The sequence below is a fragment of the Syngnathus floridae genome, chromosome 1 (assembly GCF_059516105.1).
Source record: "Syngnathus floridae isolate MCC-2025c chromosome 1, RoL_Sflo_1.0, whole genome shotgun sequence".
Taxonomy (NCBI): Eukaryota; Metazoa; Chordata; class Actinopteri; order Syngnathiformes; family Syngnathidae; genus Syngnathus; species Syngnathus floridae.
Window position 1 is genome coordinate 13,742,197 of NC_142413.1, and position 12,833 is coordinate 13,755,029.

At 40.7% G+C, this 12,833-nt stretch overlaps 1 protein-coding gene across 1 annotated transcript in view; it reads left to right on the forward strand.

Moving 5' to 3' along the window:
* psd2 (pleckstrin and Sec7 domain containing 2) overlaps window positions 1–12,506 on the forward strand; it is a 30,663-nt gene extending 18,157 nt beyond the window's left edge. Inside the window, exons 4-15 of the mRNA XM_088372308.1 lie at window positions 2,274–2,459; window positions 2,921–3,001; window positions 4,102–4,214; window positions 5,006–5,064; window positions 6,299–6,388; window positions 6,473–6,516; window positions 6,606–6,796; window positions 6,944–7,014; window positions 7,579–7,736; window positions 7,811–7,955; window positions 8,228–8,371; window positions 9,248–12,506. Of these exons, the coding sequence (XP_088228434.1) occupies window positions 2,274–2,459; window positions 2,921–3,001; window positions 4,102–4,214; window positions 5,006–5,064; window positions 6,299–6,388; window positions 6,473–6,516; window positions 6,606–6,796; window positions 6,944–7,014; window positions 7,579–7,736; window positions 7,811–7,955; window positions 8,228–8,371; window positions 9,248–9,478 (1,513 nt within the window). The 3' untranslated portion in view covers window positions 9,479–12,506. The remainder of the gene's footprint in view (window positions 1–2,273; window positions 2,460–2,920; window positions 3,002–4,101; window positions 4,215–5,005; window positions 5,065–6,298; window positions 6,389–6,472; window positions 6,517–6,605; window positions 6,797–6,943; window positions 7,015–7,578; window positions 7,737–7,810; window positions 7,956–8,227; window positions 8,372–9,247) is intronic.
* Window positions 12,507–12,833: the final 327 nt, after the last annotated feature.

Sequence of the window (12,833 nt, forward strand, 5' to 3'; positions counted from 1 at the left end):
AATTAAAAAAAACATTTAAAAGTCAAAATAAAACTTCTAAATTGAGCAATCATGTACCTAACCTTTAGGACAATGTAGTATTGCTCCAAATGTTCGTTTACATTCTTTTAGAAGTCCGTTTTCGCGTGTTCGCACCATCGCGAATTAGAATATTTCCGCTAACTCGTTAGCCTGCCCAGTACTCCTTGTTGGTGACCGTATTTAGCAGATTTCACTTATCGTGGGTGATTTTTGGAACCAATTATCTGCGATTAACAAGAGATTACTGTATAGCAACTAAGTACAGCATAAACAGCAAAATACTGTCTTGTTATAGTCTACATTGCTTCCATTTTGTGTCGCATTATTTGCAGACATATGTAATGTGTAATCTGAATAAATGATGAAATTTTCTGAGTCTACAGGAAGCATCTGAATCAGATCACCCCACACTTCCCTAACCAAGTCCATTGGTTGCCTTTGCACACATATCTGTTCTAATGGTTTCACACTACCGGATATAACAGCTGCCCACCCTGTCCCTAAGGATGAGCTTAGAACCCTCCACTTGAAAGGAATTTTGGCAGATAATAAACTGTACTTTAATTCTGGGTAGTGAACATCAATGTCTTGTTTACTTACGCTTGCTGGATTGACGTGAACCTGGGAGTTGTTTTTGTTGAGGACAGTGGCTCCAAGCATGCTTTTAAATAGTTCAAGGTCATGGGCGTTATGGAAATAATTAAGGTCTTATTTAATCAGCTAAGAAAAAAATATATAACCTTGGGTGTAGCAAATTGTTAGGGTGTGTGGATGCGGTCACGGCAAAGGCTTAGTCAGCTCCTGTCGCCTGCAGCATGTAAAATGGAAATGTTTGTTTTGTGTATTACAAGGTTGTGGCTTATTCTTCTGTTAGTCTCTATTCACATAGCAGTTTGGGATGTTTTGAATCGCTGCACAATTGAGGCTGGCAGCCCTTACAAATTCATGTAGCACACAGTCCTTGGATTTCGCTGTACCCATGGTATCTGGCAAATGCAAAACGCTAATGGCTAGTAATGTATCGAATTTGTGAGGGTAATTCAATCGGGTTGATCTGATTATGCAAAAGCAAACGATCTGGTGGGATTTCTGACATGCCACACTGCTGCTCACCCTGAGGAGATGAACAAATGCCATTTGGAGTGATGGAGGAAAATAGGAATGAGAGCTTATGTTGTGAAATGCCTCGTTTGATATTCGTGATGATAGTTATAGCTGTGCTTGTTGTTAAATCTTGCCATGACACCGACATGCTACAATACATACATAATATATGTGCAGACTTGCATTTTAAACTTCACAATTTGTAAGTTAAACGGATGCGTGTTTACGCACATTGTTAAGTGAATTAAGAGCTTCATTTCCAAACCCATCATACGTTACATGTCCAAACTGACAACTACGAAATTGTGAAGATACAGCGTTAACTGCTTTTCACTGTTTCAATTTTCATGATTTTTTTCGGCTAATATAGTGGCTAGTGACACCATTTATAGTCTGGCATGAGTCTTTGCTGAAATATCTCTCATGAAGTGTGTGTTGCAGGCTGAAACATGCAGAATTTAATAAATGGTGGGCTTTCCCTAAAGTGTCTGCATTATGTGGACTTACACCACGCTGACACAACACCAAGCGAATGAATAATTGACGCTGTGAAGCCGAGTGACTACTGTAGTTAGTTCGCCGCACGGCCACCTTGTAGTTTCAATGTGTTTGAGAGCAAAGACAACAGCTTGTTTTTTAATGATTTTAAAGCCTAATTTTATGATCGTGACCATTTTTTAAAAAAAAAATCATTCAAGTTTTGCCTGGTTGCTAAACAGATATTTATTTTCACTTCACAGAAACTTCTACTGTTTTCTCAACTTGCATAACTGCTCCTAATAGGGGTGACTAATACATCCAGTCCCAAAACGGGATCCAGAGACGACTCTGCCTCAATGTCACATAGTGTCACACACAACTTAGCCAGTCAGCTGAGGCTATTTAACTCAGGGGCAACTTGAGAGAACACTTTGTGCTTCTTGTGTCAGAGCCACATTCACCTCAAAGTAGTGAAGTATTGTAAACTAAAGTTTTAGACGAGCGATGGCGGCAGATGAGAGCTGCCTTAGCCTGATAAACTGTCAAAGAGGGGCATAAATCTATTGTGTAAAATATGTGCAAAAAAATGGCTTTAAGTTTCATTAACCTGGACACATGGGCTGGTTGTTTCTTTTTGTTCGTCAATGTGTTTGTGCTCCTCCCAACAGCGACGCCAACCTCACAGACTCAGACGAGTGTGAGTTGGGCAGTCTGGAGCATTTGGAGCGCGGTAGCACCGACAACCTTGCCAATGGCTGCCGAGCAGACTACGAAGCTGCCAAAAGGCTCGCCAAGCGCCTTTATCACCTTGAGGGCTTCAAGCGCTGCGATGTGGCCAGACACCTGGGCAAAAAGTGAGCATATGCAAGCCTGAATACGACTCACAAAAAGATGAACCTAAAATGTACTTTATCTTTTCAGGACAACCTAATTTGACCTTCTCTAAATGTTTTCATGCACATGATGACATTGTGACGGGCTAAGGTTCTTGTGTTGACCTCACAATGGTGAGGTACTGTTGATCACTTGTTACATGATGTCAAAGCATGAAGAGCAGGATGAATTCTAATAGAACCTGGAGATGCACATGGAGCAAACACGTGTTGTAAATTTTGTCTTTCATCTCCTTGAGAGCAGCAAACTGTGCAAAACACACTGAAAGACTGCAGACTTTGATAAGTGCATTAAAACGTTTACAGAAGGTCAGATTAAGTTCACAAGCCTGAAAGCCGACTATCGCTGTTTTTGTACTCTGCCTGTGTGATATTTCGATATATTTCCCATTGATTCATTGTTGCCTTCTGCTTTCCTGCAGTAATGACTTTAGTCAGTTGGTGGCGTCGGAATACCTGAGTTTCTTTGACTTCTCTGGCTTGTCACTGGATCGGGCCTTAAGGTAATCCACACAGCAGCTATACACGGCATGTGTGCCAGAGTAAGAAAGAGCTTGTCCACAAGCGTGTGGATTTGACATTCACTGTTCACAAGGCATTAGCGTGGTGCTTTGTTAAGCTTTCTTGTTCACTCAAGTTTGCCGATAGAGCTGACAGCTAGCAAGTGCATCACTTTCTTGGAGCTGACCTGTTGGTGTTCCAACATGCTGTCGTCAGACCTGCACCATGAAGCTTGTCTGAATATTTTTTTTAACTATAAAATGGATGCTTTTATTTGAAATGGCTCAAAAAATACATATATTTGGTTTACAGTCAATTGGTACGGGGCCCAAAGAAGGGAAAGGCTCCATCTTACCCACAATGCTGTTGCAGATAGTTTATATCGAAAATGGATGAATGGATGGGATTGACATTCATTTTGAGCTAATGAAATACGTTTAACATGAATGCCCGAGTAATTTTGTATGCATTTTTTTTCAGTAGGCAGCTTCTAGCCACTGTACCAGCTGTTGTCCCGACTCAGTCCCGGTTGTTTTATTGTATGTAGGTTGTCATGGTTTCTGTCCACGTCTGTGTACTCGCCCCTCCCTTCCTGTGTCAACTCACTATCAATGTACTAATCACAGTCACCTGCCTCTTGTTACCTGTCGTGGATTTAATTCCTGTCTGCCCCTCACTCCCCTTCGGATCATTGTTAATGTCGTCAGGTCTTTTTGTTTCGCGTCTTTGTAAGTGATGTCGGTTTACCGAGTCTGTTAATTTGTTTTCGTCAATAAGCCCTGGTCCAAGCGGCACTTGATTGCCCTGCTCCATCCGTTCCGTGACAGCTGTTCATCAGAATACGAAAGATACATATGTTTTAAGATAATTTGTGCTGATGTGCTGGAATGATGTGCTGGAATGTATAGTAATGTAGTCTACTATTTTCTACTACTGTTGTTGGCATTTTGGCTCAGTAGTCACATGCAATCTTGACGGAAAATGCAATTTCAAATTTTTGACAGTATCATGCGTGACCTCTTTGTCCTGTTTCCAAACACATGCTTGTCTGTATCTGTGACCTCAGACTTCTGATCTCCAGTTACCCTTTTATGTGTGACAGGAACTTTTTAAAAGCCTTTCCGTTGATGGGGGAGACGCAGGAAAGAGAGAGAATCCTTGTGCATTTCTCCAAACGTTTCTGCCACTGCAATTTGCAAACACTCACTTCTGAAGGTCAGAGCAATTATGTTGCTTTTTACAACTTGCGGAATTTAAGCAGAAAAATATATTCCATACCATAGTCTCTTAGAATAACTTTGTTAGGTACTGTGTGTATATATACAGAGTAACTGTATACATACGCTGGGTACAATATTAGGATGCAAATCTAATTTTAGAGGGTCGCTGATTTAATACAGTCCCGACATACGACATTTTAAGGCTATGAACAGCCTGGCATATAAATAAATTTTCACGTGGCACAAGAAGGCACAATCAATGACTAAATGTTCTTTCTTCTTTTGATTGTTTATACATGTTTTAGTGACTATAGTTACTTAAGTGCAGTTTTTGGGTCACGTCGGCGTTGCAGCAAAAGAACGCCATCGGATCTAAGGATCCCTGAAAGCGCAGTCCAAGAGCTGTATGACAAACACTATTTAACAGAAGTTCAAAAATGAACATTTCATGTGTGATTTCAATATTAATTGAAGGAAAATCAGCTCATTTAATTTAACAACACGTTGCTGCATCGCAGTATGATCTGTTGCTACCTCATTGTTGTCCCTCTCATGAGGTACTAATATATAAATTAGCACTGTTCAGTATGCAGTGGAACTTGACTGCAATAATATACATGGATACTATACATACAATTCAGATGTGCCTACTGTTGTGGCTGGTGAATGTACAGTTTAATGCAGTGCTTTAACATTAAGTCTTGACTGTTAGGGAATGCGCGGCATTGCAATGCATTTGTGTGTGACATGAAGTTGACCTCAGCCGTGTGTGTCATCCCTCTGCAGATGGAGCCCACACATTAACCTGCGCTCTCATGCTGCTTAACACAGATCTCCATGGACATGTATGTATTTACGTTGTAATGGATTCCGTCTTATCTAATCACCCCGTGTATTTGAAAAATGTTAACAAAACAGAAGTTTGCCATCAATGGCCTATCTTATTTTTCCTCTCCATTTTTCTTTCCTTCTAAAGTCCGCTTCCTCCCCCACCCCTTTGACTCTCCTCACATTTTGCCTCCCAGCCTACTTTTTGATCTGTTTCTGTCTCTCCTGTCCTTAGATAGTCTCAAGTGTTCATTTTTAACTGGAGCATGGTGATGTGAACTACATAGCACAATCAGTAGTCATCAAATGTCCATGTTCCCTCAACTGCTCACATCAACCCTGCCCCTGCTAAACACTCGCGTAGTGAATAGCCTTCCTTTAACTAACATCCTTTCTCTCTTTTTGGTTCCTTTTCTTCCCTTTCAAACCCCGCCACCCCCCTGCTCACCACATCCGGTTTCCTGGCCTCTCTCTGTCCCTGCAGGTGGTAAGTATCCCTCTGGTGCCCACACTCGAATTGGTCCTTGTAACGTGCTTCATTTGGTTTCTCAACCAGTGTCCCAAATTTGGTGCTGATGCTACTTGAGGTTCCCAATCAGCAAATGTAGCCAAAATGACTACAATATAAAATATCCACGGTTCTCGAATGGATACTGCATATGTAAAAAGGACAAAATATCACAAAATATGGCAAACGTTATCGCTACACTAGTCATTGGCGTATTAATCTGTTAATCGATTCTTTGCCCCTTACAAATAGTGGTGATTGTGTGAAATCAATAATTGATTAATAAGTTCTTGAAGTGACCAAGCCAAATGTAGTAAGTGACTCTGAGGTACCATCAGAAGCGCTGTCTCTTAGTCTCTAAGAGTCTCTTAGTCTCTCTATAGTCTCTTCTAGGTTGCATTCTGAAAAACAGCATTACATTAGTTATGGGAAGTTGTGCTACATACTCACAGAACAAAAGCACAAGAGATAGATTCTTCCATTATATTCGGGTAAAAATAATCCTCAATGTCTTGCACTTCACCTAAACATTGTGCGGAAAAAACAAGTATTGGTAATCAATATGGCATGAAAAAAACCCAAGTATGAGCAATGGGGAGAGAAACAATGCCACCAAGTGGACAAAGGTAAAACTGCATTCAGCGCGGCCCCTTTCAAAGCCATTAGTAGATTTGTCACCTTCTTCGTCATTTACATAAAATTACAAAATTAACCGTCACAGTTATGGATTGTTCTTTTCTCAGAATATTGGAAAGAAGATGTCTTGCCAGCAGTTTATCAGTAATCTTGATGGCCTCAACAATGGCAATGACTTTCCCAAAGACTTACTGAAGGTACAGCACTCACCTTCTCCTTAAAACATGTCTTATGCTTGCAGGACGATTTAGTCACACCCTTGTTCTGCCTTCCCTGCACAGGTCTTATATAACTCAATCAAGAACGAGAAGCTTGAGTGGGCTGTGTGAGTAAGCTCTTAGTTTTGCTCGAAAAAGAAAATACATCACTTCACAATGTGCATCTCCTGTTCATCTTTTTATTTGCCGTGTGCAGTGAAGAAGAAGAGCTAAGGAAGAGTCTGTCAGAGCTGGTGGAGGAGCAGTGTGAGGGCGGCAGTAAACGTGTTGCCAGGGTAACGGACAGCAATAACCCTTTCATCGCCATTCCCATCCTCGTCAATGCTGTAACCTACAAACACGGAGTGCTGACTCGCAAAAGCCATGCTGACATGGATGGCAAGCGGAGTGAGTACACAAATGTGAACTGACAGACCCATCAGACTTTACAGTCATTTTTTCAATCTCCTATCTTTATTTTGTAAAAATATACTCTTGTATTGTGAATCGTTGAGACAATCCATGACTAATTTCGCTCCCATTTCTGCAATTCAGCCCCTCGGGGTCGCCGTGGTTGGAAGAAGTTCTATGCGGTTCTGAAGGGAATGATATTGTATCTCCAAAAGGTACTGCATCCCGTCCATTTTCTTTGTTGCCATAGAAACACACACACACTCGCTACATGGCGTCACTGATGTGGAAGACTGTACAGCGTTCGACTGCACTGTGGGTTTGCGTGCTTGAGAGAAGGAGGCAGAAGGACATTTTGGCCTGGCAACTGTAGTGTGTGTTTGTCTCCCTCTTCTGGTGATAAGGCTTTATTGCAACATAGAAGAAATTAGTGGAAATATGGACTCCAAGTGAAGCTTTGGACATCTGCCTCGTAGTTCTAATGATCTGAGTTTGAATTTCAGCTTCGGCCTTCCTTTGGTTATGCATGGGTCACCTTACCAAAAACATCCATGTTAGGTCATCTCTCCATTGCCCATAGGTATAACTGTGACTGTTGATTGGTCATATCCCTGCGACTGGCTGGCAACGACTCAGTAGATTGATACTTTTCATGTATGCATTAAATTAAAAGAACTGAGTGTTAGCCTTACTTTCAACATCACAGTTGTTTTTGAAATGCTTACTTCTTTAGTATGACCTCAAAACGTGCAACATGGACTACAATTTATCTCTTTCAGGATGAATATAAGCCAGATGCTGACATTTCAGAGGTGGACCTGAAGAATGCGGTGCGGATCCACCACGCTTTAGCTACTCGCGCCACCGATTACAGCAAAAAAGCCAACGTACTGAAGCTCAAAACATCCGACTGGAGAGTTTTTCTGCTTCAGGCCCCGTGTGTAAACTGAGGACACTAATTTGCCTCTCCCTAAGCCCTAGTCAGCTATTTATGATACTTTTTCTCTTTAGGGGCGAGGAAGAGATGATGTCGTGGATCTTTCGGATTAACCTGGTGGCAGCGATTTTCTCTGCTCCAGCCTTCCCTGCTGCCATTGGCTCCATGAAAAAATTTTGCCGACCCATCCTTCCATCCTCATCAACAAGACTCAATCAGGTGCATGCATTATACAGTATTGCACGTGGATACAGCGTATACAGAGCGTTTCTCTCTCATACATACACACACACACACACACACGAGTCATATCAACTTTATTTTAGATTCCCAGTACAATGTAAGCACATTATAGCACATCTCTAATTAAAAAATTCCACACATGCCCTTTATTGTACACCATACATTTACATATTCTATTTGTGCGCAAAGCCATCTAATTGGCTGTTTTGTGGGTCTTGTGTTGTTTGCTTGGCATGTCATTGGTGCAGGAGGAGCAGCTGCTGAGTCATGAGAGCAAGCTAAAGCAGATGAGCCTGGAGCTGGAAGAGCACCGAAAAAACCCGCCCTCATCTGACCCCAAAAGCCGCGAGTGGGAAGAGTACCGGCTCAAAGAGCACTACCTCACGTATGAGGTATACTCAGTCATTTCTAATGTGTTATGCTGTTGATTATTTGACAGACGTCAATGAGGTCTGTGATTTTCACTCACTGACCACAACATTAGGTACACTTTTTTTCTTTCTAATGTGATCCAATAGAAAAGCTGTATAATTTTTTTTAGTAACACTTGCTTTTGATTGACCCCATTACAACTATACAGGATATCATTTGATTTCATAACAAATAATAGAACCCATTTCTTTAGTATTGCTACCTTGATTTACGAATGACTTAAGAGTTTTTGAAATACAAACGGTTGCTTGGTCAATTATTATGCTTTGGCTTGTGAGCAAGCATTTGATGTATGAGTGCTCGATTGTGGCAGAAAACTCAACTCACTTTACAAATAAGTTGTTCGGAAAATGCGTGATGGATGGTTGGATTAAAAAAAAGAGAGAGACAAATTGCCTTTCCTTAAGGAATGTCTGCTATAAAGGTGCTGTGATAATGGATAGACTCAAACACAAAGGATTTAGCAACAGATATGGAGAGAGAATATAACAATACCTCTAAAAAGAGGTGGGTGACATAGACAAATATATTGTGATTTTTTTTTTTTTTTTCCCCCTGATAAACTTATCCTTCAACCAAAGCTAGCCCTTATGTCCTTGGCACCCAATGTCACAAGATGGCACCAAAGCAACGTTTTCATATTAGTCATGGCTTTGCCCTGACAACAAAAGCAATAGTGTAGTTTTCGAGGAGGAAGTCAGTATTTATTTCTCATTGGAGTGTGGTGAGAACAGTTTTAGAATAAGCCATTCTGCTTTTTCCTCCATATTCTTTGCATTGTTGATGTCCATCCCTGTATCAACCACCTATCTCCATTCTTCTCACATTCTGAGCAGAAGACTCGCTACGAGACGTACATCAGCCTCCTTGGGGCCAAAATCCGTACTGAGACAGATGATCTGGAGAAGATTGAGGCCAGCGTGTTGGGTGGCCTGATGATGGAGGGTGTTCTGGGCGGCCGCGATTACCACCTCCGGAAGACGCAGTCCTCGCCGTCAATCAACCAGGCTCACAGTGGCTTGAACGGGAGGGGTGCTGGAGGCACTGCTGTGGGACAGATGAGCTGAGGAGGGAAGTGGACCACAAAGACCACTGCCCTAAAAATGACCTCCCTCAAAGCCAAAACCAGCGTCATGTAACATGTAATTGGGTTGCCAGATTATCGTTTTTATGAAATCAAAATCCTTCCGAGAATTTATCAACCCCGGTGATCAAGTTTCCTTGAGCAATAGAAGACCCTCCCTCGACCTCAGTACTGTTGCACATTGAAAATGATCACAACCGTGATCTCTATTTATTACATCGTCAGTATTATTTTTTAAGGCAGGCGTGATGCGGTTTGTCTTTAGTTGAAATATGGGTTTACTTTAGAGCAGAGAGAATGAGGCCAGACAACGACACAAATGACGTTCAAGCACGTCTGGTTCCCTCTGTCTGGTGTCCCTGCAGGCAGCGGCTGACGTAGAGAAAGTGGAAATGGTACTACTGTAGCATTTTGGCCTTTGCATTTCACACTCACCTGTGGACCTACATTTTGGGGTGGAGTGTGATTTGCAAAGGTGACACTACAAATCTGTTACAGAAAAAAAAAACTCAGAAGGATCCTCCCAAGTCAAACATATTTATTTATTTATTTAATTTTTCAGAAATTCTTTATTGCAGCGAGTCAACACGCTCTTTTTACAACCGTCTCCTTGCACACCCGTAGAGAGCAACGCCCTCATGGAACTGTTTGCCGGAGGAGCTCGGAGTTGAGTGCCTTACTCACGGCACCTTGACACCAGCTAGTGAGCACACCATCAACGAGAACTTGAATCAAAAAGGACTTGAAACAGACCCGACTCTTGCTAAATGTCTCGCTCTGTGATTTCTAAGCCGCCGTTACCCCTAAGTAGTGATACATATTTAAATATTATTTTTCTTCCGAGCGTTTCAAAGAGGAAATCAGCATGCGACTGAATTAAAGCACTATGTGATGTTCATCGCTTTCTTGTCTTGAAAGACTGCACTGATAATAGTTGGGAGGGAAGAGAATTAGAACTGACCTCTAAAATATCAGTGGCAACACTTCCGAGTACAATTAGGTCCAGTAGTATTTTGGCAGGATTTTTTTTTTTTTTTTTACATACCACTGAAATTAATTTGAAATTATTGTGATCTAAGTGTAAACTTTTAGATTTAATTTAAGGGGTTTCTCAAATGAATGTTTATCATTCAAGAATTATGGTCGGAATAATTCAATTGTCAATGGCTCAACATTACTCGTAAAGTAGTATTTTCATTTCAGGACGATATTTATTGATTTTAGATTTTGATTATCTTCTCCAGAGTATTTGTGACTATTGCTGTTCTGCTTTTTCCCTTACCTCTTAAATTAAAGCTGAAAATATACACTTTATTCATACCAGTGTACAAAGGTATACATTCTTATCCTTAACATAATATTTTTTGAAGGCTGAGTCAACCCCCCTAAATTTCTTTGTAATATGTTCTGTGCAGCCCAACTAACTGAAACACAATGTTCTGATGAATGTTTTGCTTGTGGAATATAAAATTAATTACCTATTTTATCCATCTCAGTGGGCGGACAGTTTGCCACTTGGTGTTAACTTCTAATGACATCACAGATGCTCAGGTCGCAACCAATCACCGCTCTATATGATAAGGTGGTACCTGAGAACTGGCAACTGTGATGTCATTTTCAGTCAAGTTAAGAGGCAAAATGGCCACCCCCAGAGGCGGAGGAAAACGGGTGAATTTTGAAACATATCTCAAATCCCACCAACGCAATATTAATCAAATATCCATGTTTACACCAGTGGGGGCACATACGGCATATTATTGTAAAGACAATGGGTTGACTTCGCCTATAAAATGCTTACAAGACGTTAATGTAGCAGAGTCATTCGCTCTATGAAGTATTTATGCTTTCTGGCATTTTGGGTAGGAAAAAAAAATCAAGCAGTCATTTTGCAAATGAGATATAGTAATCAGCACAAATCATCCTTGTGAGATGGCACTTGTTTAGAAAATATCCAAATCTTTCAGTCTTGTGATTTTTTTTTTGGGTGAAATCTTGTTTTTGATTCCCTTTACCCATGTGTACAAGTGTAGCAGCAGGACTGTTCCAATTTGGCGTACAAACACCAAAGTGTCCGAAGAGTGGCTGGAAAACAAATCCACCAGCGGAATATCCATCAAAACATCCTCCACATGGGTCACTTGGAGCGATTGAAAATTTGTTTTCTAAGAAGCGAACGGTTAGGTTTTCTCAGTAAGGCAAAGCAGACGTCCAGCATATATTTACCCGAATATCACATTAAGGTTACTTCTCTTGGAGCTTGCATAATATGAGGAGGACATTGGTGGCGAGAGTGAGTGGTGACGGTACCAATGTTTGTGAGCACCTTATTGATCCCACACAAATGCACAAACATGTTTGAAGTAATTTGCTTATGACACAACTGTAGAGCTTAGAGCACCTCAATGAGGCACTTGTTGACTTTTTGCCAGAGCTTTTCCATGTCCTCATAAGTTGTCACATCTTTGCTATGGTGTCCCGCTCTCCTCTTGCTAAATGGACAGGTTGGAAATTCATTTAGGGACTTCACTGGAAAGTTGGAATCCCAGCTTAAAGTGGAAGGGTGTATTGTATCGGGATAAACAACTTTTTTGTTTTTTAACGCAGACATGCCCTTGTAGTCAGTTTGGCTGTCGTGCTAATCGATGTTCCCAATGTTAGGGTAGGCCTATGCTGTAAAATAGGACTGTGACAAAGTCTTTGTTGATTGTTGTTACATTGTTATGTTAATTTAAAAAATGGCAACTTCAGCACTTTGATGTCAGCGTTAGACCTGTCATTTTGCTTAGTTTGTATATTTGAACTGCTCCCCTGATGTTCATACAGTGTAAAAGACATTTACTGAATATTTAGTCTGTGCTTCATAAAATAAGGTTTTATAGAGAAGATAGTAGTCGTGATTTACTAATATTGGCACCAAAACAGTGTTCTGCAGTTTGGGTGCCATTGACATCACTGATGTATTGTACATATTTCTTTGTACTCTATATTAAAGGCATTTTAGAAGAATACAATTATTTCTCCTTTCATAATCCAAACACTGGAAAGAGACCTCCCCCCATTAAGAAGAATTTAACAAACATGTCCTCACATGTGTACAAAGTGCATCGCAATATAGACCTGACAAGCAGGAAGTGGTTAGAATGCTAATTTCACAAAACAACAAAACAATTCTATAGTTATTGGGAGTAAATAATTTTGAAATAAATAAGAAGCCCGTATTATGAGCATTGCTCATTCAGTAGCTTCTTTTTAGCATACTGCTATAATAGTTTAAGTTTGCATTGTGAAGAAATCTTTACTTATTACAAAGGATCAAAAAAATAAATAAAAGAACAAAT